Source organism: Gobio gobio, assembly GCF_949357685.1.
Source record: "Gobio gobio genome assembly, chromosome: 16".
Taxonomy (NCBI): domain Eukaryota; kingdom Metazoa; phylum Chordata; class Actinopteri; order Cypriniformes; family Gobionidae; genus Gobio; species Gobio gobio.
Window position 1 is genome coordinate 1700549 of NC_137109.1, and position 24057 is coordinate 1724605.

At 43.7% G+C, this 24057-nt stretch overlaps 2 protein-coding genes across 5 annotated transcripts in view; both read right to left on the reverse strand.

The window, feature by feature from the left end:
* Positions 1-6018, reverse strand: part of LOC307139813 (NACHT, LRR and PYD domains-containing protein 12-like) — a 133156-nt gene extending 127138 nt beyond the window's left edge. The window contains exon 1 of one of the 2 annotated variants that reach the window (XM_079838919.1): positions 5818-6018. The gene's annotated coding sequence lies outside the window, so the exon portion shown is untranslated. Of the gene's footprint in view, positions 1-5116; positions 5171-5817 lie in introns of those variants that run through there. The other variant, XM_079838920.1, reaches the window with a different exon arrangement.
* Positions 1-24057, reverse strand: part of LOC307139811 (uncharacterized protein) — a 283388-nt gene that overhangs the window by 126242 nt on the left and 133089 nt on the right. For 2 of the 3 annotated variants that reach the window (XM_079838915.1, XM_079838916.1), the window contains 3 exons: positions 21909-22082; positions 21567-21728; positions 19057-20651 (listed from right to left, as the gene is read on the reverse strand). In XM_079838915.1, the coding sequence (XP_079695041.1) occupies positions 20630-20651; positions 21567-21728; positions 21909-22082 (358 nt within the window). In that variant the 3' untranslated portion in view covers positions 19057-20629. Of the gene's footprint in view, positions 1-19056; positions 20652-21566; positions 21729-21908; positions 22083-24057 lie in introns of those variants that run through there. The other variant, XR_013818174.1, reaches the window with a different exon arrangement.

Below are 24057 nucleotides of genomic sequence, written 5' to 3' on the forward strand. Positions count from 1 at the left end.
GGAGCCGAACTTAGTGGCTCAACCTGCAGTGATGGTACAGCAACTGTGGCGACGGGACGTACGTCTCCTTTCCCTCCTTCAGGGAACGAGGGTTACCATACGTAACCGAGACATTCCCATTCAGTCGGTCACGTTCGACGTACGTCGGACGTACCGACGAATTGGGATCCCCTATGGAAAACGCCACAGTTACTACCACTTCCAGCGCCCAGCGATGAGCCCCTCAGACCCCGATCTGATGCGGGCGGGTAGGTTCACGCAGGGAGAGTCCAAGCTGCTGTTCCGCAAGACCCATTCAGCTGACTGTATTGGATAACGCTGGGAAAGCGTGCCTGTGAAGGCAGCTGCGGAAGCCACATCATGCCCAGAGGGAGTTAACATGTGGAGAATACACGTATGGGCTGGCCGTGGGCAGCACAACATACGGAAGTCCCAGGGGTGGCCCCGGCCAATTCGTGGAGGGGGACAACACGTACCTGGGACGGCAGAGGAGACTCTGCCGAGGGAAAGACACGCGCTCGCCGTAGGGAGCCGTACCATGGAAGAATACACATATGGGACCGCCGTGGGGGTCACTACATATGGAACCCAGCCTAACACAAGTTCCACCAATGCATACGAGTGTTAGACCTGGCGTCGAACGCTCCGCCACGTCCGACTGCCGCGGGTTGCGGAGGACTCAACAGGGTTCGCCGATCCGGGGAACTCGACTGGAGCAGAATAAGCCCACGCATCCGTCTACCATAGGGGAGGGAATGGCGCAGCAAGCCAACACTAGAACGGGCACTTCGGTGTTACTGACTATGGGAAGTGAGCACACAGGAAGAAACCGGCTCTACACAGAGGCTATAGAATCTAGCGAACGTGTTAGGTGTCGCCCAGCCCGCAGCTCTACAAATATCTGTCAGCGAGGCGCCACGAGCCAGCGCCCAGGAAGAGGCAACACCCCTAGTGGAGTGGGCTCTTAACCCGAGCGGGCAGGGCACGTCTTGGGACTGATAAGCCAAGACGATGGCATCCACTATCCAGTGGGCCATCCTCTGCTTGGAGACAGCCTTTCCCTTCTGCTGTCCTCCGTAACAGACGAAGAGCTCCTCTGAGGTCCTGAAGCTTTGCGTTCTATCCACGTAAGTCCGGAGAGCACGGACGGGACAGAGAAAAGCTAGGGCTGGGTCTGCCTCCTCCGAAGGCAGCGCTTGCAGGCTCACCACTTGGTCCCGGAAGGGAGTAGTGGGAACCTTGGGCACATGAGGCCGGGGTCTCATGATCACATGAGAGTTACCGGGCCCGAATTCCAGGCACGATTCGTCAACCGAAAATGCCTGCAGGTCCCCTACCCTCTTGATGGAGGCCAACGCAGTCAGGAGTATTGTCTTTAACGACAGAATTTTCAACTCAGCTAACTGCAGAGGCTCAAAGGGTTCTCTCTGTAGTGCAGTTAGCACCAGAGTTAAGTCCCAAGAGGGTATGGAGGGAGGACAAGGCGGATTTAACCTCCTCGCCCCCCTAAGGAACCTGTCGACCAGATCGTGCTTACCTAGAGATTTTCCATCTACTAGCTCATGATTAGCGGCGATAGCGGCAACATAGACTTTGAGGTGGAGGGAGACAGCCTTCGCTCCAACCCATCTTGTAGAAAGGCAAGCACAGAACCGATCGAACATCTTCGGGGGTCTTCTCGGCGAGAAGAGCACCAATCGACGAACAGGTTCCACTTCAACGCATAGAGGCGCCTCGTAGAGGGGGCTCTAGCGGAAGTGATGGTGTCAACTACCGCTTGCGGTAGGTCACCTAGAACCTCTGCGTCCCGTCCAGGGACCAGACATGGAATTTCCAGAGGTCTGGACGCAGGTGCCATAGGGTGCCCCATCTCTGAGTCAGGAGGTCCTTCCTCAGAGGAATGGGCCAGGGAGGTGCTGTCGCAAGGAGCACTAGTTCCGGGAACCAAGTCCGGTTGGGCCAATATAGAGTGACCAACAGGACTTGCTCCTCGTCCTCCCTGACTTTGCACAGTGTCTGCGCAAGAAGGCTCACTGGGGGAAACGCATACTTGCGTTCTTCCCGGGGCCAGCTGTGGGCCAGGGCATCCGACCCGAGGGTTCCCTCGGTCAAGGAATAAAACTACTGACAGTGGGTCGTCTCTGGGGAGGCAAACAGGTCTACCTGTGCAGCCCCGAAACGACTCCAGATTAGCTGGACCGCCTGGGGATGGAGTCGCCATTCTCCCGGAAGCACCGGCTGACGTGACAGCTCGTCGGCTGCACGATTGAGCAGGCCCGGAATGTGAATGGCACGAAGCGACCTCAGATGCTTCTGACTCCATAAGGGTAGATGGCGGGCGAGTTGTGATATGCGACGAGAGCGTAGACCACCCTGTTTTTTGACGTACGCAACGGTCGCAGTGTTGTCCGTACGGACCAGAACGTGCTTGCCTCTGAGCGGAACTTTGAAGCGGCTGAGTGCAAGACGAACTGCTAACAACTCGAGGCAATTGATATGCCATTGCAGTTGAGGCCCCGTCCACAGACCCGAAACTGCAAGCCCGTTGTACGTGGCACCCCAACCCGTGGATGAGGCATCCGTGGAGACAACGGAGTGCCTGGACACTTGTTCTAGGGGAACTCCCGCCCGGAGAAACAGAGGGTCCGACCACGGGCCGAAGGTTTGGTGGCACCTCGTAGTCACTTGGACACGGAGGGAACCGCTGTGCCACGCCCATCTCGGGACTCGATCGTGTAGCCAGCGTTGAAGCGGTCTCATATGAAGCAATCCGAGCGGCGTTACTGCGGCTGCGGATGCCATATGCCCCAGGAGCCTCTGAAAATGTTTCAGTGGTACCGCTGTCCTGCCTTTGAACGAATTCAAGCAGTTCAACACTGACTGGACGTGCTCCTCTGTGAGGCGCGCTGTCATGGCGACCGAGTCTATCTCTATACCGAGAAAAGAGATCCTCTGTGTGGGACAGAGTTTGCTCTTCTCCCAGTTGACCCGAAGTCCCAACTGGCTGAGGTGACTGAGCACCTTGTCCCTGTGTTCGCACAACTGCTCTCACGACTGGATCAAAAACAGTCAGCCAGGATCAGCCAGTCGTCGAGGTAGTTGAGAATGCGAACACCATGCTCTCTCATGGGGGCAATGGCCACCTCCGCAACCTTCGTAAAGACGCAGGCGACAGGGACAGGCCGAAGGGCAAGACGCGGTACTGACATGCCCGTCCCTCGAACGCGAAGCGCAGAAAGGGCCGGTCGAGGGGAAACGAGAATGAAAGTACGCGTCCTTCAGGTCGATCGCTGCAAACCAATCTTGGGGACGGACGCACCTGAAGATGTGCTTCTGCGTTAGCATTCTGAACGGCAGCCTGTGAAGGGACCGGTTCAAGAATCGCAGGTCCAAGACCGGCCATAACCCGCCGCCTTTCTTGGGTACAATGAAGTACAGGCTGTAGAACCCGGACCTCATTTCGGCTGGAGGGACCGGCTCCATCGCGTCCTTCGCCAGTAGGACTGCGATCTCCGCCCAGAGCACGGGGGCGTTCTCCTTCGCTACTGGGAAGTGAATGCCTCCAAACTTAGGGGGACGCCTGGCGAACTGAATCGCATAGCCGAGTCTGATGGTACGGCCCCGAGACGGGCTGGGAAGCTCTAGCCAGGCTTCCAGACACCGAGTAAGGGGATTAACCACAGACGTACCCGCAGCGGGGCAGCGACGCGGAATGCAGGGATCCGACTCGGACGGCATGGAGCGGCCCGAAGTGGGATCTGAGTGTGCTGTGCAACACTTACCTGCGTCCGCGGAGGGGGCGTGCGAGTGTGGGGAGGCCGCTTGAGTGCGTTCCCACAGCCGGCGCCCCCTGCTGGCGAAGGGAGAGGCGTCTGAGGGTGGCGAGGCATGGGAGCGTCGACCACCGTCAAGCGCGCTCCCAAATGAAGGAGGGGCTGAGCGTGGCAAGGCTTTGTGGCGTTGCGCACGGTCTGCCTCACCTCCTTCCTCAGCGGGGAACAAGAGTGGCGAGGCATAGCGTCGCGCACTGTTGTCCACGCACCGCTGAGAAGAGGGGAATGAGAGTGGCGAGGCTTTGTAGCGTCACACACTGCCATTCTCGCCCTCTTGTGGAGAGGGGAATGAAAGCGGTGAGGCTCTGTAGCGTCACACGCTGCCATTCCTGAACTCGCCCTGTCGTAAGACTAGTATGGACGAAGGACTCCCACTTATCACAGGAATACCAAGGTACACTGGGAGCATATTCCAGGTGGAGATATGCAAAGACGTTATTGCAAAGATGTTATTAAAATAATAACATTAAAAATGATGGCCAGATTTTAAAGGAGTGTCTTGCAACATGTTATCTACAATGCACAAGTTCAAATAGAGTTTTGACAAAAAACGTTTTATAAAAAGATAAAACTCACATATTTCAGCCTCTAAATCATTTTTAGTCAAAAAAGATAAATTACTGACATTTAAAATGCACATTATCCTTTATTATTCATAGTATGCGGTCCGACTGCAACCATGCAGCTTTACAGGGGGTATGGCTTATCTGAATGAGATATAAATGAGCCCTATTGTCACTCCCAGCAGGTGAGAACAAAATCTTTAGAGGCAAATTTTTCCCTATTAAGCTTTTTTGAGTGCCTACTTTCAAATGGCCACAATTTATCCAAATATTATCAGATTTCCATGTGTTACACATCGCTGCCTGGAAAGCTTGGAGACTACACTTTCAGAATTTGTAAATAATTCAAAATGCCCCAGAATCGACTAGTGTCCCTACTTTCCGTGACAGGTCACATATACAGAGGACCAGGCCTCTGTGCTACAGCCATAGAAGTAAACCACTAAACGGATTGTCCAAAGAAAACTTTAAATTCCGCATTAATCACAAAACGATCCTTAAACTGGGAATAAACCTTTTTAGAAATAGCATTATTAATTTCTACAAAATGGTTTTGTACTTCCTGGTTACTTTTGATAGTTTGTTATAGACTACTTTTGCAACATGTTTAAATCATGACTTGTGTCATAACCTAATCATTATCACACTAACTCATATATGATACGATCTGAATATACCCCCCAAAAAAGTGTAATGGTGTAAGTATTAAAGCTTACTTACAGTAGTGCAGACGGTCTTGTCCTACAGGAACAGAATCCAGGGCTGTTTCTCAATAACAAGTACTTGAACTTCGGACTCCGGAGAACAAACTCCCGAGGGCGGGAGGAGCTCAGCCGGTGATTCTGCAAATGGAGCTCAGCAAATATCAATAGCCATTATAAAAGAATAAGTAAAAGGTATAAGAAGCTATACAATAAGAAAAACATTTCACAAGTCCACAAGAACACAAGTATCTGATAGCGTCACTCAGCTCGAGCTCTGGCTACTCTGATTATCTCTGTATGGATATTTTAGTCTACAATAAAAATAAATATCTTATAAAACACCACTCTGCCTCTTTTCATTTTCATTTAAACATATTAATAGCCACACAAATGTGGATCAGGCAATGTGTAGCTATATTCAGTATATGAACTGCATGTATTTATAACAAAACTAAATATAACACAACCCTGCCTCTTTTCATTTACATTTTTAAAATATTAAACATTAATATGTGGTTCAGGCAATAAATGTGCATTTATATGATTTTCACTGGAATAAAATTCACATAAAACACAACCCAGTCTATTTTTATTAAATGTCAGTTTTAATGATCAATAGCCATTATAAAAGCATAAGTAAAAGGTATTAGAAGCTATACAATAAGAAATAACATTTCACAAGTCCACAAGTACAGACAAGAACATATATTGAGAAACAGCCCAGAAGTCTGTCAAACACTTTCTCTTTGAGACTGAGACTTTAGGACTGTTGTTTGTCACGAGATACGATTCAATCTTTAGTCAAATAGTGTTTGGTATTAATCCAGTCTGTGGTATTAATGTTTAACAGCGAGAGCAGGAAGATCTGAAACATTATATAAACGAGGTTACACCTGTGGTGTTGTTGTTCTGAGGTTTAGTGGAGAATGGGGTAAGATGAGTTTTTTAATTATGTGTTCCTCAAGATAAGAGAAAATAAGGCAGAAGTACAATGGAAGTATCTAAAGTAATTTCAGAATGTTTGCTATCATTTTAAATTATTAGAATACATATATACACTGGTTACCTGTTAAGTTTCGTATCAATTATAAAGTATTGCTACTGACCTATAAGGCCCTAAATGGTTTAGCTCCTGTGTATTTAACTGATCTTCTATCGCCTTATAACCCATCACGATCTTTAAGACTAAACTCTGGGCTTCTGGTAATACCGAGGATATCTAAGTCAACTAAAGGAGGTAGAACGTTTTCATATTTGGCACCTAAACTATGGAATAGTCTTCCTAATAATGTTCGGGGCTCCTCCAGTTTAACCGTTATGTGCTGTTGGGGATGTTTTCATCCACTATGGGGGGGGGGGGGTTGAGTCTTAATTTGGCCATAGCTTTCTCTGTGTTTCAGCAAATGAATTTTGGTGACAAATCTTATTTTAACATATTTTGGGGAAATGTTTTGACATTTTTCAAAAACTCAACAGTACACTCTGGGCAAATTCACTAGCCTTTCGTTATGTTCGTGGATGAAAACAGCCATTAAATTAAGCTGCTGTAAAAATGTATCAGATAAATATTTTTTTCAAATCTTTTTGCATAAATCTATTAAACAACCTCAGTCCTGCTCAAAACTACTAAATGTTTAAAAAAAATTACAGGATTTTAACTCTTTGATTGCCAAATTCACAAATGATGTCACTGATTTGGGGGAAAAAAACACACAAAATGACTTATTTTCAATATAAAAAGTGATTGTGGACTGGATTTTTTTTTTACCTTTTATCACAGTCTTGAACATGTCAAAGATCAGAAACAATATTGGCTTTGATGCATTGTTAGTTTTTGTGCAGCATCAGATTTAAATTTTTTCTCCCTCATTTACTGTTCGTGGCTGTTTTTGCCCAATTGACTTCCATTATAACCACATTTTTTGATTGCAACGCCATGACACCATATACTCATGCATTTTTGACTGTTGATGGTTTTCCCTGTTGGGAAGAGGTAAAATTTGTACATTTTACAGTTGATAACCAGGTGGCACCAATAACCCTTTAGATAGGACTGTGCAAAAAAAGCTTAGTTTCTGGCTTTCCCCATCAGTTTTCTATGGACTTTTATATGGAGTATAACAGCATATTATTGTGTGTGCGTGTGTGTGTGTGTGTGTGTGTGTGTGTGTGTGTGTGTGTGTGTGTGTGTGTGTGTGTGTGTGTGTGTGTGTGTGTGTGTGTGAGAGAGAGAGAGAGAGAGAGAGAGAGAGAGAGAGAGAGAGAGAGAGAGAAACCTTACGTCAACTTACCTTGATGTATCTGAGAAAATCTAAATATGCACCTCAGCTCTCAGAACTACATGGAGTAAACAAAAACAAGGTAAGTGGATTTACACACTTGCATGCCATCCTGCTGGTCACTTGATGGTGAGAAGAGCAGCAAGCAACATCAGAAGGGGCTTGAATTGTACCGAAGTTTTAGAAATGATTATGCAGCCTGATCCCTCCAGCGAGCTGCAGGATGTATCGTCTTCTCCCTCTGACACCACAGACTCAGGAGAGTCAGATCCTGATTTTGTTTTGATGTGGCACCGTCATCATCCTCTCCAGCTTCCACTGAAGGAGAGGAGGATTCAGAGGATCCTGGATCTGGGTGGATTGGGAGAAACGGCGAAGTGTGGTTTTCCACCAATGTGGAGACAACTCCCTTTCTTCAGCTGCCATCGCAAGGTCCAGAATGTGGATTCTGTGTTCAATCTGTTTTTTTTTTACAGAGGAGATGATTGACCTCATTGTCAGCTTGACCAACCTCCATGGGCGCCGCACAATGAGAATCTGGACCGAGGTGGACTCCACAGATCTCCGTGCCTACATGGGGCTACTGATTCTGGCTGGCATCTACAGGTCCAGAGGGGAGTCCACACATTGCCTGTGGACCCTGGACCTTGCGATGGCACGTCGGCCCTGGAGTCACGCCTCTGGCAGGCTGAAGAAAGGGAGTTTTCTTGCCTCCACATTGAAAAAACACGGGCTCCAGTCGGACTCAGGCCAGGCTAGATTTGAGGCTTGTGTAGTGTAATGAGAGTGGCTCTAATGTGAGTGGTGCTTGCAGTGGCAAAACTCGCCACTCGGTTGCTAGGGTGTGTTGAGGTGGTTGCTAAGGTGTTCTGGGTGATTGTTAGGGTGTTCTGTATGGTTGCTAGGGCGTTGCTAGGCGGTTGCTAGGGTATTCTGGGTGGTTGCTAGGGCATTGCTAGGCGGTTGCTAAGGTATTCTGGGTGGTTGCTAGGCGGTTGCTAGGTGGTTGAAAAGGTATTGTGGGTGGTTGCTAGGGCATTGCTAGGCGATTGCTAGGGTATTCTGGGTGGTTGCTAGGCAGTTGCTAATGTGTTCTATATGGTTGCTAGGGCATTCTGGGTGGTTGCCAGGCTTTGCTAGGCGGTTGCTAGGGTATTCTGGGTGGTTGCTATGGCATTGCTAGACGTTGCTAGGTGGTTGCTAAGGTGTTCTAGGTGGTTGCTAGGGTATTGCTAGGCGGTTTCTAAGGTATTCTAGGTGGTTGCTAGGGCATTGCTAGGCAGTTGCTAAGGTGTTCTGGGTGATTCTAGGCGGTTGCTAAGGTATTCTGGGTGTTTGCTATTGTGTTGCTAGGCGGTTGCTAGGGTATTCTGGGTGGTTGCTAGGGTGTTGCTAGGTGGTTGCTAGGGTATTCTGGGTGGTTGCTAGGGCATTGCTAGGCAGTTGCTAGGGTATTCTGTGTAGTTGCTAGGCGGTTGCTAAGGTATTCTGGGTGGTTGCTAGGGTGTTGCTAGTCAGTTGCTAAGGTATTCTAGGTGGTTGCTAGAGTGTTGCTTGGTGGTTGCTAAGGTATTCTAGGTGGTTGCTAGGGCATTGCTAGGCAGTTGCTAAGGTGTTCTGGGTTGTTCTAGGCGGTTGCTAAGGTATTCTGGATGTTTGCTTTTGTGTTGCTAGGCGGTTGCTAGGGTATTCTGGGCGGTTGCTAGGCGGTTGCTAGGGTATTCTGGGTTGTTGCTAGGGCGTTTCTAGGCAGTTGCTATGGTATTCTGTGTAGTTGCTAGACGGTTGCTAAGGTATTCTGGGTGGTTGCTAGGGTGTTGCTAGTCAGTTGCTAGGGTGTTTCTGGGTGGTTGCTAAGGTCCACAGTCAAAGAACGGTTTATTAGGCCACTGGTTTGGTGTGGACATTATTTGATCAGTTTTCAGAGGGATGATGATGATGATGATGATGATGATGATGATGATGATGTTTTAAATCTGGACTGATGACAGTCGACAGTGAAGGGCGAGAGAGGACCAGGCCTGGACATTTTACGCTGCTGTTTGTTTTATGTTTATATGCCCCAGTCGCCGATGACGCTCCATTCCTTTAGTTGTTTTTGTTTATTACGATTAAAGTTATGTTTAATGTTTGCCGGTTCCCGCCTCCTTCTTCCCTGAACTTGAACTTTATCACAGTCACGTTTGATCACTTAAATTCATTTTATTTAACTCTAATGAAACAGTCACAAGTTCTGCATTACTCCTCATACAGGTCACTTTATCTGGTGAATTAACATATCTGTCCATCAATGATCCAAACAGTTGCTCACCTGTCTAATAAAACACATCATATATATAAGGAGGCTTTGGTGTTTCCATGATTTCTACCGCAGTAAAACCAGATATTACTAATGTGCTGTAAAGAGCTCATCATCTCTTCTCATCAGGGCTGTTTCTAATGCCGAGGCTGTCTAACTGGACAGGACAGCCTTGTACATGGACCCTTTTAAGTTTGTCAAAAGCCTCTTAGTCAAGGAAAAAATGGGACCCTTAAAGCACCTGTAAGAGACCTTGAGGAGCATCTGAAACATTAGTAGTGAAACCAGTTAGCAAACAATCCCCAATTGCCAATCAGGACTCAAAGCAGTTTGTGGCAACACAGCAGGTAAGCCATGCTTCCTTGGTCCAACAAATCTGGCTAACTCTACTACCCACCTGGGTATATACCACCTCCTAAAGCACCCTAGCGCCTCTGGTGGTGTGTAGTAGTAGTACCCTCAGTGTGTGTGAACATGGTAACAGGCCTGAGTCTGTTACTACCTGTAAAAGACCTTGAGGAGCATCTGAGGAAGACCTATTCTGACAATCAGAGCCATGTATCAACTAGCATTCCGGATGATATGCCACCAATCCCACCACCAGAGCACCAGATGGACACAAGGCCTACATGGAGAGAAGTTGAGAGTACAGTAAAGCGGGCACAATCAGCATCAGCCCCCGGGCCTAATGGTGTTCAGTATAGGCTCTATAAGAACACTCCCACTGACCTGAAACAATGGGGCATGGAAAAAGAGAGTGATACCAAAAGGATGGCGACGGGCAGGAGGGATCCTATTCCCAAAGAGAAAAACTCCTCAAGCCTTAGCCAGTTTCATCAAATTAACCTCCTAAATGTACACTAGAGGACACTCCAGTTCAGTAAAGGCTATAGAGAGATGTGTATAGAGGACAATAAAAGGCAGATCTTGGGGAGATGGAGAAGGAAAGACGCCGTGGAGAGTTAAGAGACGACTGTGGTGTGAATGAAGAGAGTGAAGGAGGTGGTGTAAATGAAGACGGTGCTTCTGTAAACATGAATTGTGAAGATTGGATTCAGGTAGATCAGACATCCCAAAAACTGAAAGACAGAGGATCAGATTCAGAGGAATTCATTGGAGAAGGAGCAAGGAACAAAACAACATTAGCAACAATGGGTGAAATGAGTAATCCTATGCGGTTAACAAAAGTACTTAAAAAAGCAGTTGTGAACATTAAATCAGCTCAATATCTAACCAACAGTAGAGCTTGTGTTCTGTCTGAACAAAAAACAACAGGAGATGGGGGTTAAAATGAAGGAATAAGGAGGAATAGGAGTGAAATGTCATGGGTGAGATGAATGGTGTTAAAGGAGTGATTACTGCGGTTCCACTATCACTAACAGAAGAGGTGTTAAAAACAGATGAGGAGGGAAAAACTAACAGATGTGAAAAGGTTGACATTAAATAGAAATGGTAAAAGAGAAGCGAGTACAACAGTCATGATAGTAGTGATGGTAAACATTCACCAGAAAATGTTCAAATTGGATATGTGTGCTACCCAGTACGTCCTTACATAAAACCTGCACTGAGATGCTTCAGTCGCCAAAGATTAGGCCATGTGGAGGAAGAATGCAGAGGAAAGAAAAGGTGTTGTAGATGTGGAGGAGAACATGACTATGGAGAATGTGGAGACAGAACTGGACATAAGTGGAGCAACTGTGGAGGTCCACATAGTGCAGCAGATTTAGGATGGACAGCTCAAAAACAAGCAATGAAGTGATGAAGGACACATCAGTTCATCATTTATCATATGCACAAGCAGTGAAGAAGATTCACAATGAACAAGGACATAAGATGAGTTATGGGAACATCAATGCAAGTGAAATATCAAATAAGGGAACAGAGACTCAGACTCAGACTGTTGATGCAGGAACGCCTATGGTCAGCAAAGTGAACTTCATTGTGTTTATTACAGACGTCGTCAAACAAACGGACAGAAATGATTATGAGTCATGATTATGAAAATAATCATATCTGCAGCAACACGCCGTCTGGATATAACAGAAAATACAGACACTTTTAGGTCAATCTGAGAACAATGCCAGATCTCAGAAAACACCAGAACAAACAAAGGTTAAAGAAATAATATGACATTTAGGATAGTCAATGCAATGCTAGAAGTTTAACGGCGAATGGTCAACAGTTAAAGAGAATGACACATGACATTACTAATCTTCCAGATGTATATGCATCAAGAGACATGGCTTAAACCGCAGTTGAGTTTGGTTATTCCAGGGTATGTGTCCATTAGAGAAGAACAGAAACATCTGGTGGAGTGAGCAACGTTTATAAAGAATGCTGTGGCTTATAGGGAAGTAAATATAGAAACACAATACGAAAGCTTTCAAATGGAGGAGTGGACATCACTACACTCTAAAAACTCCTGGGTTATTTGTGTTGGGTTAAAATTATGGGTTATTTTTTTTCAGAGAGTAACCATTTTCTGGGTCATAGTGCTAATATTTTGGCCCAATTCCTGTTTGGGTTTCTGGGTGCTTACAGTGGCAAAACTCGCCACTCGGTTGCTAGGGTGTGTTGAGGTGGTTTGCTAAGGTGTTCTGGATGGTTGCTAGGGTTTTCTGGGTGGTTGCTAGGGCGTTGCTAGGCAGTTGTTAAGGTATTCTGGGTGGTTGCTAGGGTATTCTGGGTGTTTGCTAGGGCGTTGCTAGACGGTTGCCAAATATATTCTGGGTGGTTGCTAGGGTGTTGGTAGGTGGTTGCTAGGGTGTTGCTAGGTGGTTGCAAAGGTGTTCTAGGTGGTTGCTAGGGTGTTGCTAGGTGGTTGCTAAGGTATTGTGGGTGGTTGCTAGGGCGTTTGCTCGGCAGTTGCTAAGGTATTCTGGGTGGTTGCTAGGGCCTTCTGGGTGGTTGCTAGGGGGTTTCTAAGGTATTCTGGATGGTTGCTAGGGTGTTGCTAGGTGGTTGCTAAGGTGTTCTAGGTGGTTGCTAGGGTGTTGCTAGGTGGTTGCTAAGGTATTCTGAGTGGTTGCTAGGGCCTTCTGGGTGGTTGCTAGGCGGTTGCTAAGGTATTCTGGGTGTTTGCTATTGTGTTGCTAGGGTATTCTGGGTGGTTTGCTAGGGTGTTGATAGGCAGTTGCTAGGGTATTCTGGGTAGTTGCTAGGCGGTTTGCTATGGTATTCTGGGTGGTTGCTAGGGCGTTGCTAGTCAGTTGCTAGGGTGTTCTGGGTGGTTGTGTAGCATGTTGGAAGTGCTGTTTTCTAGCATGACTCGAAAGACCCAACCACTAGTTCTCTATGATGTTCTGATGCAGAGATGTAGGTCTTGCTAAACGGTTGCTAGGGTACTCTGTTTGGTTGCTATGGAGTGGCTTGGCAGCATCCAATGAGGAAACTCCAAAAGCTCCTAGTCAGTATGAATGATATAAACCAACCCCCTATGCCTCTATGACATTCAGATGTGAAGATATCCCTCTGTGGATTTGGGTTGCTAGGGTGCTCAACAATGGTTGCTAGGGCGTGGCTAGGAAGTGTTGAAGGTGATTTGTGATTGGCTTTTGAGTCAAACAAACCAACCCTTGTGTTTCTATGACACTTCTATCAAGTTATATCCCTTTGATCTCTTTGAATGGAAGTCTATGGAACGTGTTGCTAAGGAGCTGTAAATGGTTGCTAGGGCGTGGCTTGATAGCTTTATGATGATTATGAGATAGTGATTGGTTTTCTGAGTAAATTGAGCCCACCCCCTTGTCTCTGTGACACTGTGATCCAGAGCTATGGTCAATACAAAATCCCTATGCAAGTTCCCATAGTAGGAGAAACACATGCGTTTAATGGGCCGTCCCTCAGGTGTAGATTTAGTCAACTAAAACTAGACTAAAACTAAAAATAATTCAGGCGACTCAAATATGACTAAAACTAAATCAAAATATGCTGTCAAGATTAACACTGGTCTTAGTGGCACTATCTCCTCTCCCTCCACTTCATTGGCCATGTAATCAACATGAAGAGGCTGAGGCTCAGTGGACACCATCAGCACAGAAGGGAAGAAAAGAGACACGTTAGTTTCAGTAAACACTATTTCCATCCCCAGTTTGTGCATTATATCCTTCCCAGCAAGTTAAGAGGTGACTCTGGAATAATAGTAAATTCCTGCATTAAATGTTGACCATCACTTGTGTCCACAGGCAAAGGATGTGCCACTGGGCAGGAGATCGGAACCCCATCTATACCCACAGAGCGTGTGATTCTTGCTGAAACTGGGCCCTCGTACATCAAACCAGAAATAGAGGAACAACTAGCACCAGTGTTTTTCTTATTGAAAGCAATATTTCTTCCCATCTACACTCAATTCCAAATTTGGCAAATCAATTTTGTTGTTATCATACTTTACAGTGAGCATAGATGTGCTTGGGGTTCCTCCCTATTGGGGGTCCATTCTGCTTGGTGTTGGTTATCAGTCGACTTCTCCTTTTTTTCTCCCCTCCCCTTCTCCTTCTCTCCTCATCACATCTCCGTTTTCTACAATCTCTTAACCAGTGGCCCATTTCTCCACAATAGTGACACTTCCCCGGCCTGAGCCCGGCCCCTTCTCTCTGGACTGCCCTCGTCTGCATGAATGCAGGTTCAGTTTTAACTGTCACCCTCTGCCATCTGAAAATCCTCCAGCAGCTTCTGATTCTCCCACTCGTGCACACAATTCTTCCACAGACAACTCAGTCATTCTTGAGGTTGTTACTCTTATCAGCTGGGCCTGTGTTGGATTCATGTTGTTCAAAGATGTGTTAATAAACAGTATGATATGATCTCGTGTGGTTGGTTTAGAGTCGCCCTGCAACGCCTTTTTGAATCTATTTAGGAAAGCTGCGTCTGATTCTTTCGGCTCCTGTTTAGTGTTCGCAGCATATGATATGTCTCTTTTAGAAATCACCTGTTTTTCTAACATTTTTTGCAGCTCCTCATGAAAAGTCTCTAAATGCTCTTCCTTTCCCAAAGCAGCTTATTAGGATTATCTGCGGTACCTTTACCAGTCATTTTATCATTTTCTGTTCTCAGAGAAGGACACCCTTCAATTATATCTGTCTCTGTCACTTCCTCCCCCAAAGTTCTGAGTAATATTACTTTAAAATATCGACCTGTTAAATGTGCATATTGTGTATGACTTTTTAGGATCTGCACATATTTCACTGGATGAGAGAGAGAAGGCAGATTGTTACATATACTTTCAATATCACTCGCCTTAGCAGGGCGTATGGAAATTTGATTTCCCCTTCTCACAAACATGAATGCCGGCTCTGTTTTGTGTTGATCGTTTGCCCGGTTTGCCTGTCTAATGGCAGCTGTGCCCCCCCGCCACACACAGCTCATTCTCACTCATCATTGCATATCTGTCTCCTCTACTCTCTGTTAGGGTGGGATATAGTTTTGATGCAGAGAGAGGTTGTTTCAATTCTTCTAATTTAGGAACTGTATGTTGGTAAATACTCGATTTGAATTCTAACGCTGGGACATGTGTCACCACAGCTGACTTGTATTCTACTGGTGTGACATGGGGTAGTACCGCTGGCTGGTATGGGGGTGACTGGTTTTTCTTTTTTGAGTTTGGCCTCTCTGGACCCATATCCCAGTTTTTTTTCATTTATTTCCATTTATTGTATTCATGTACTTATAATTCCATTCTGGATTTCCCCATCCCCCATTAATCATCGAATCTGCACTATCCATATCCCCGGGCTTAAAAGAACCATATTCAGGGCAATGATCCAATTGTATTTTTCCCTGAGTCCACTCTTTCAAATTTGATGAATACAGTTCAGTCCAATATCCACAACTATTTCTAAACATCCAATCTCTGGGTGTTTCCCCTCGTTCTGGTCTTGATATTTTTTGACCCATCCTTCACTTAATCAATTTTGATTTGATTATTTTGTTAATTTACCACACCACATCACAGGGGTCTCTTTATCAATTTGTCAAATATTTAGTCATTTTATTAATTGTCAAAACGGAATATTCCCATCAACACGGCCCTTCCTCCTACTGGAGGGCTATCTCAGAATGTTTTACCAGTCAGAGCAGATCTAAACGGGTCTTCCTCACACTGGAGGGAGTACTCAAAAAATATTTGTCAGGTAACTGTGCATTTAAACACAACCCTTACAGACAAATCTTCCTGGACAATCTCTACCTTCTATGGGATCAACCAATCAATCCTACCACCACAGGAAATCATACAAAGATAACTTACCTGTGATGGAGGATGACTTCTCAGTCCCGTGTTTCTTGGGAATATCCTGGACGAGCCCCCAGGTGTTAGAATTTAACTTTTAGGTAGACTATCAATAATCTCAATCATCAGTCGATGTCCAATATTCCAACCCCTGTGATGTGTGGCAGCAGCTGCAGCACGAGATATCTCAGGAGAATGCTCAAGAACCACAGACACAGTGCAGTACTAAAACATTCTCAAATTTATTAAGGAAGAAAGGGCATATATAGAGTTGTAAGTGAAACATGTATTTGCACAAAATGTGTGCATGTATATCTTAATGTTTTGTCTGGGTGTGTGCGAATGTGTACTTAATGTTTTGTCTAATTGTGCGCATGTACCATGGCAGAAAAGTCAGTGTTATACAAGGAAAATTAGAAAGTGAAGCCCAAGAAATAAGAAAAGATGAATATATTTCAGTTATTAAATATTAAAATTCTGCTTAGGGCCCCATATAGGCTTGGGCCGGCCCTGGAGCCGAATATCATTTATTATCTTTATGAGCGCTGTCTCTGTGCTGTGATGCAGTCGGAAACCTGACTGAAAATTGTCCAAATATCCATTTGATCTTAAGAATTTATTCAGCTGATTGAAAACAACTTTTTCAATGATCTTGCCTATAAAGGGGAGATTTGAGATTGGTCTGTAGTTGCTTAAAATGGTCTTATCAACATTGCTCTTTTTCAGGAGGGGCTTAACAACTGCAGTTTGGAAAAGTCCCAGAAAGAAGTGATGAATGTTCCACTTCTAGCAGATCTGCTTCTAAACAGTTAAACACACTTTTAAAAAAAGAGGTGGGAAGTGTGTTGAGGGAGCAAGTTGATGTTTTGGTGCTGTACAGTTTCTTCCAAAATTTTACCATCAATTACCTCGAAATCAGACATAGTGACTAATTTCTGAAATTGTGGACGAGTCTGTCTGACCTCAGCTCAACATGAGGATATACTGATCGCCTGTATGATATTATTGATTTATATCAAATCAAAACTTATTATCATATTATACATTTAAGTGCTATACGTGACAATCACATTTATGATTAGAAACATTTGAATCATTATGTATGAGTTCAATCAAACATTATTATATTTGTAGGCCTGATACTGAAGAGCCTGAAGATTTCTGCTGACAGACTCATCTGAGCTCTTCCTCTGTTCCTCCTTTACATAAAACAAAACCATAATTTGGCTGAACACTAAACCAACATTAATCCTCAATATCACATGTTTCTGATACGCATGCTAACACACACGCTGCTTTATTTAACTAGTCTGAGTCTCTTCCAGCTGTATGAGACAAATTTACACATTAATCACATTTATTTCTCCTCATAGACACAGTAGTGAGGCTCTCCTGTGATCACCTGATGCTTTCTGATCCTCTCATGGCCATTTCAGAGATTTAAACCATGATCTATCATCTTCATCTTAATATTCATCTATCATCTTCATCTAGTCTGTAAGGAGGAACCAGAAGAGAAAACAATCAGTGTTCAGTGGAACAAGTGTAAATTTGTTACTATATTTTAATGACTGTTTTTGAGAAAAAAGAAGTCACATTTATTTCCTGTAATCAGATTAATTACTGACTTTACATTATCCTGCAGAGATATTCCTCAAACAATATTTGTGCATTAAATACTCTAGATTTAAAACATGAATGGCGTAGATATGTGTGTGTGTGTGTGTGTGTGTGTGTGTGTGTGTGTGTGTGTGTGTGTGTGTGAGTGTGTGTGTGTGTGTGTGTGTGTGTGTGACTGCAGAAGGACCTGCGACTCCTATTGAGTCACTGTAAAGGAGAAACACATGCTAATGAGTGTACGGCGTATGGAATAAACCACAGCGAGCAAACACAAATGGTATCTTCAGTTCAAACCTGTCAGTTAAACTTCCACTAGTTAAAGCCGTTTGCCCTCTAGTTTACACATGTTTGTAGGGCTCTTAGTAAATCACTGACAGTAAAGTGATGGTTATCAGTCGACTTCTCCTTTTTTTCTCCCCTCCCCTTCTCCTTCTCTCCTCATCACATCTCCGTTTTCTACAATCTCTTAACCAGTGGCCCATTTCTCCACAATAGTGACACTTCCCCGGCCTGAGCCCGGCCCCTTCTCTCTGGACTGCCCTCGTCTGCATGAATGCAGGTTCAGTTTTAACTGTCACCCTCTGCCATCTGAAAATCCTCCAGCAGCTTCTGATTCTCCCACTCGTGCACACAATTCTTCCACAGACAACTCAGTCATTCTTGAGGTTGTTACTCTTATCAGCTGGGCCTGTGTTGGATTCATGTTGTTCAAAGATGTGTTAATAAACAGTATGATATGATCTCGTGTGGTTGGTTTAGAGTCGCCCTGCAACGCCTTTTTGAATCTATTTAGGAAAGCTGCGTCTGATTCTTTCGGCTCCTGTTTAGTGTTCGCAGCATATGATATGTCTCTTTTAGAAATCACCTGTTTTTCTAACATTTTTTGCAGCTCCTCATGAAAAGTCTCTAAATGCTCTTCCTTTCCCAAAGCAGCTTATTAGGATTATCTGCGGTACCTTTACCAGTCATTTTATCATTTTCTGTTCTCAGAGAAGGACACCCTTCAATTATATCTGTCTCTGTCACTTCCTCCCCCAAAGTTCTGAGTAATATTACTTTAAAATATCGACCTGTTAAATGTGCATATTGTGTATGACTTTTTAGGATCTGCACATATTTCACTGGATGAGAGAGAGAAGGCAGATTGTTACATATACTTTCAATATCACTCGCCTTAGCAGGGCGTATGGAAATTTGATTTCCCCTTCTCACAAACATGAATGCCGGCTCTGTTTTGTGTTGATCGTTTGCCCGGTTTGCCTGTCTAATGGCAGCTGTGCCCCCCCGCCACACACAGCTCATTCTCACTCATCATTGCATATCTGTCTCCTCTACTCTCTGTTAGGGTGGGATATAGTTTTGATGCAGAGAGAGGTTGTTTCAATTCTTCTAATTTAGGAACTGTATGTTGGTAAATACTCGATTTGAATTCTAACGCTGGGACATGTGTCACCACAGCTGACTTGTATTCTACTGGTGTGACATGGGGTAGTACCGCTGGCTGGTATGGGGGTGACTGGTTTTTCTTTTTTGAGTTTGGCCTCTCTGGACCCATATCCCAGTTTTTTTTCATTTATTTCCATTTATTGTATTCATGTACTTATAATTCCATTCTGGATTTCCCCATCCCCCATTAATCATCGAATCTGCACTATCCATATCCCCGGGCTTAAAAGAACCATATTCAGGGCAATGATCCAATTGTATTTTTCCCTGAGTCCACTCTTTCAAATTTGATGAATACAGTTCAGTCCAATATCCACAACTATTTCTAAACATCCAATCTCTGGGTGTTTCCCCTCGTTCTGGTCTTGATATTTTTTGACCCATCCTTCACTTAATCAATTTTGATTTGATTATTTTGTTAATTTACCACACCACATCACAGGGGTCTCTTTATCAATTTGTCAAATATTTAGTCATTTTATTAATTGTCAAAACGGAATATTCCCATCAACACGGCCCTTCCTCCTACTGGAGGGCTATCTCAGAATGTTTTACCAGTCATGTACCATGGCAGAAAAGTCAGTGTTATACAAGGAAAATTAGAAAGTGAAGCCCAAGAAATAAGAAAAGATGAATATATTTCAGTTATTAAATATTAAAATTCTGCTTAGGGCCCCATATAGGCTTGGGCCGGCCCTGGAGCCGAATATCATTTATTATCTTTATGAGCGCTGTCTCTGTGCTGTGATGCAGTCGGAAACCTGACTGAAAATTGTCCAAATATCCATTTGATCTTAAGAATTTATTCAGCTGATTGAAAACAACTTTTTCAATGATCTTGCCTATAAAGGGGAGATTTGAGATTGGTCTGTAGTTGCTTAAAATGGTCTTATCAACATTGCTCTTTTTCAGGAGGGGCTTAACAACTGCAGTTTGGAAAAGTCCCAGAAAGAAGTGATGAATGTTCCACTTCTAGCAGATCTGCTTCTAAACAGTTAAACACACTTTTAAAAAAAGAGGTGGGAAGTGTGTTGAGGGAGCAAGTTGATGTTTTGGTGCTGTACAGTTTCTTCCAAAATTTTACCATCAATTACCTCGAAATCAGACATAGTGACTAATTTCTGAAATTGTGGACGAGTCTGTCTGACCTCAGCTCAACATGAGGATATACTGATCGCCTGTATGATATTATTGATTTATATCAAATCAAAACTTATTATCATATTATACATTTAAGTGCTATACGTGACAATCACATTTATGATTAGAAACATTTGAATCATTATGTATGAGTTCAATCAAACATTATTATATTTGTAGGCCTGATACTGAAGAGCCTGAAGATTTCTGCTGACAGACTCATCTGAGCTCTTCCTCTGTTCCTCCTTTACATAAAACAAAACCATAATTTGGCTGAACACTAAACCAACATTAATCCTCAATATCACATGTTTCTGATACGCATGCTAACACACACGCTGCTTTATTTAACTAGTCTGAGTCTCTTCCAGCTGTATGAGACAAATTTACACATTAATCACATTTATTTCTCCTCATAGACACAGTAGTGAGGCTCTCCTGTGATCACCTGATGCTTTCTGATCCTCTCATGGCCATTTCAGAGATTTAAACCATGATCTATCATCTTCATCTTAATATTCATCTATCATCTTCATCTAGTCTGTAAGGAGGAACCAGAAGAGAAAACAATCAGTGTTCAGTGGAACAAGTGTAAATTTGTTACTATATTTTAATGACTGTTTTTGAGAAAAAAGAAGTCACATTTATTTCCTGTAATCAGATTAATTACTGACTTTACATTGTCCTGCAGAGATATTCCTCAAACAATATTTGTGCATTAAATACTCTAGATTTAAAACATGAATGGCGTAGATATGTGTGTGTGTGTGTGTGTGTGTGTGTGTGTGTGTGTGTGTGTGTGTGTGTGTGTGTGTGAGTGTGTGTGTGTGTGTGTGTGTGTGTGTGTGTGACTGCAGAAGGACCTGCGACTCCTATTGAGTCACTGTAAAGGAGAAACACATGCTAATGAGTGTACGGCGTATGGAATAAACCACAGCGAGCAAACACAAATGGTATCTTCAGTTCAAACCTGTCAGTTAAACTTCCACTAGTTAAAGCCGTTTGCCCTCTAGTTTACACATGTTTGTAGGGCTCTTAGTAAATCACTGACAGTAAAGTGAGTGTAAAGTAGTGTGACGTGTTGCTTGTCACAGTAAAAACACACTCGAGACAGAGACATTTCTCATGTGAGGCTGGACGGCTGTGAGCTGAAGCTGAACTGATTTTAGCAGCGTTTTCCTACAATCTGACCAAGTCTATTTTCAGACTGAAATGATTCTCTATTACTGACACAGTTAATAAAGCAGGTGTTGCTGTGTAAAGCTGAGACTGTGTGCTTTTGTTCTCTTTCCTCCTTTGTGTTAAACATTTTAATCAACTTTACATTTTGTTCTCACACAAACCCTTTGTTGCAATAAAGCTTAATGATAATTTCCTCTCATGAATATTTGAAAGGTTTGTTCTCATATCAGAGGTAAATGAAGCTCTCTTTAATATCACAGTGATGTTTCCTCACCTCAGGACACAGTTTGAGTCTCGTAGCTCGTCTCTGAGCCGCTGCTTTGAGTCTCCGATATTATTGAGTCTCAGATCAAGCTCTTTTAAAAACTGCAGTGCTTTTGAGTTAGTCAAAGACTGAGTTAAAGAAGAAACATCTGTAATGCCACAGTCCCGTAGACTAGAAAGACACAAACAGAGGAAGAGAGATTATCTCACAAACAAATCATTAAGATAAAGAATTTAACACAAATATAATGTGAACTCAGGCTCTTCATGAGATATTGAGAATAAAGTGTTTTAGTTTGAACTGTTAAAGTGATTTTAAGCATTTTGATTCTTGTGTGTGAATGTGACTGACCTCAATCTCTCCAGTTTACAGTGTGAATCCTTCAGTGCTTCACATAAGAGCTTCACTCCTGTGTTTTCTAGTTTATTCCAGCTCAGGTCCAGCTCTCTCAGGTGTGATGGGTTTGATTTCAGAGCTGAAGTCAGGATGAGACACTGTTTCTCTGTAATACTGCAGACACTCAGACTGAAGACAGAAAGAGAAAATGACTCAGATCTGTGATGATCATCTTATTGAAGAGCTACAGCATATAGTCTGTCATTTAGTCTATAGTTTCCCTTTTTTTCTTATTAATATTTTAATTTATGTGTAATGATATTTTGATTTTCCTCTTTCTTCTACTGCTAAATATAACTTACTCATCACCATACATTGTTTAAAAATTGCCTATCACGTTAAATTTGACATCGCTAGCTTTTAATCTAAATCACCATCACACGTTAGCATTTTGCTAGCCTGTTAGCTTGTTATCTCTGCACCCGGGTCTCCCTTTTTCTGAGTTCATAACTTGGATTAGTAAATTGTGTCCAGCAAAGGATTGTGGTAAGTGGTAAATTGGATTAATCAACAAACACGGTAAGTCATGTCTTCTCCTGTCATTATCACCTGCAGTGCATGTCGCATGTTTAGTGTAGGCTTCTCCGCTGGCGAACAGGGCTTCACATGTGATAAATGTAAGGAGATAGTTAGGCTGACGGAGAAGATTTCAGAATTAGAAACACGCATCCATACTTTATCTGAGAGTAGTGAGGATGTAACAGCTTTAGACACTGATTTGGATGCGAATAGCTTAGTGAACTCTGTACATTCTTCGGTTCCGGCTGCAGGGCCCTCGCAGCAGGGAAACTGGGTAACAGTGAGGCAGCATAGTCGCAGACCAAAGAACCGCTTTTCCGTTCCGGTTAGAACATCAAACAGGTTCTCCCCTCTCAGTGAAGCACCCACTGAGTATCCTGTTGAAAGTGCCCTAGTCATTGGCGATTCTATTACACGGAACGTGAAGATAGAGACACCAGCCACCATAGTCACTTGTTTACCGGGAGCCAGAGCACCTGACATCAAAGCAAATTTAAAAGTGCTGGCTAAAGCTAATCGTAAATTCTCTAAGATTATTATTCACGTCGGCACTAATGATGTTCGACTTCGCCAGTCGGAGATCACCAAAATTAACATTAAAGAGGTGTGTGAACTCGCTAGTACGATGTCAGAGGCTGTTTTTTGTTCTGGACCGCTCCCTGTAAAAAGGAGTGATGAGATTGTTAGCAGACTATCATCACTCAATGGCTGGTTGTCTAAGTGGTGTCTGCAAAATAACATAGGGTTCATAGACAATTGGAAAAGTTTTTGGGGCAGACCTGACCTGTTGAAGAAGGATGGCATCCATCCCTCTTGGGGTGGTGCCGCTCTTCTCTCTAGTAATTTGGCACATAGTCTTAGAGCTAAACCTTGACTCACTAGGGCCCAGGTCAGGAAGCAGACAAACTGGCTAAACCGACCGTCTGCTAGCTGTCTCACGTTACCGGAGTCAGATAAATCCCAGCACATAGAGACTCTTTCACCTAGATATTATCATATAGAGACTGTGTCTGTTCCCCGAATTAGTAAATACAAAAAAAACATCAAAACCATTCAACAGTAAAAATTTAATTGATGTCCAACAAATAAACAAAATAAATAATACAGATGAACAATTGATAAAGCTTGGGTTGCTGAATATAAGATCCCTTTCCCCAAAAGCGCTTATTGTTAATGATATTATTACAGATAATAATCTAGATGTGCTCTGTTTGACAGAAACCTGGCTAAAACCTGACGACTACATTACCTTAAATGAGTCCACCCCCCAAGATTATTGTTATAAACATGAGCCACGTCTGAAAGGTAAAGGGGGAGGGGTTGCTGTAATTTATAATAATATCTTCAGTATTACTCAGAAGTCTAGTTTCAAATATAATTCCTTCGAAGTTTTGGTGCTTTATGTAACGCTATGTAGTGTACATGATAAAACCCGTTCAACATTTGTGTTAGCTACTGTATACAGGCCACCTGGGCATAATACAGACTTTATCAAAGAATTTGCTGATTTTCTATCAGAGTTAGTACTGGCCGTAGATAAAGTACTAATTGTTGGTGATTTTAATATCCATGTAGACAACGGAAA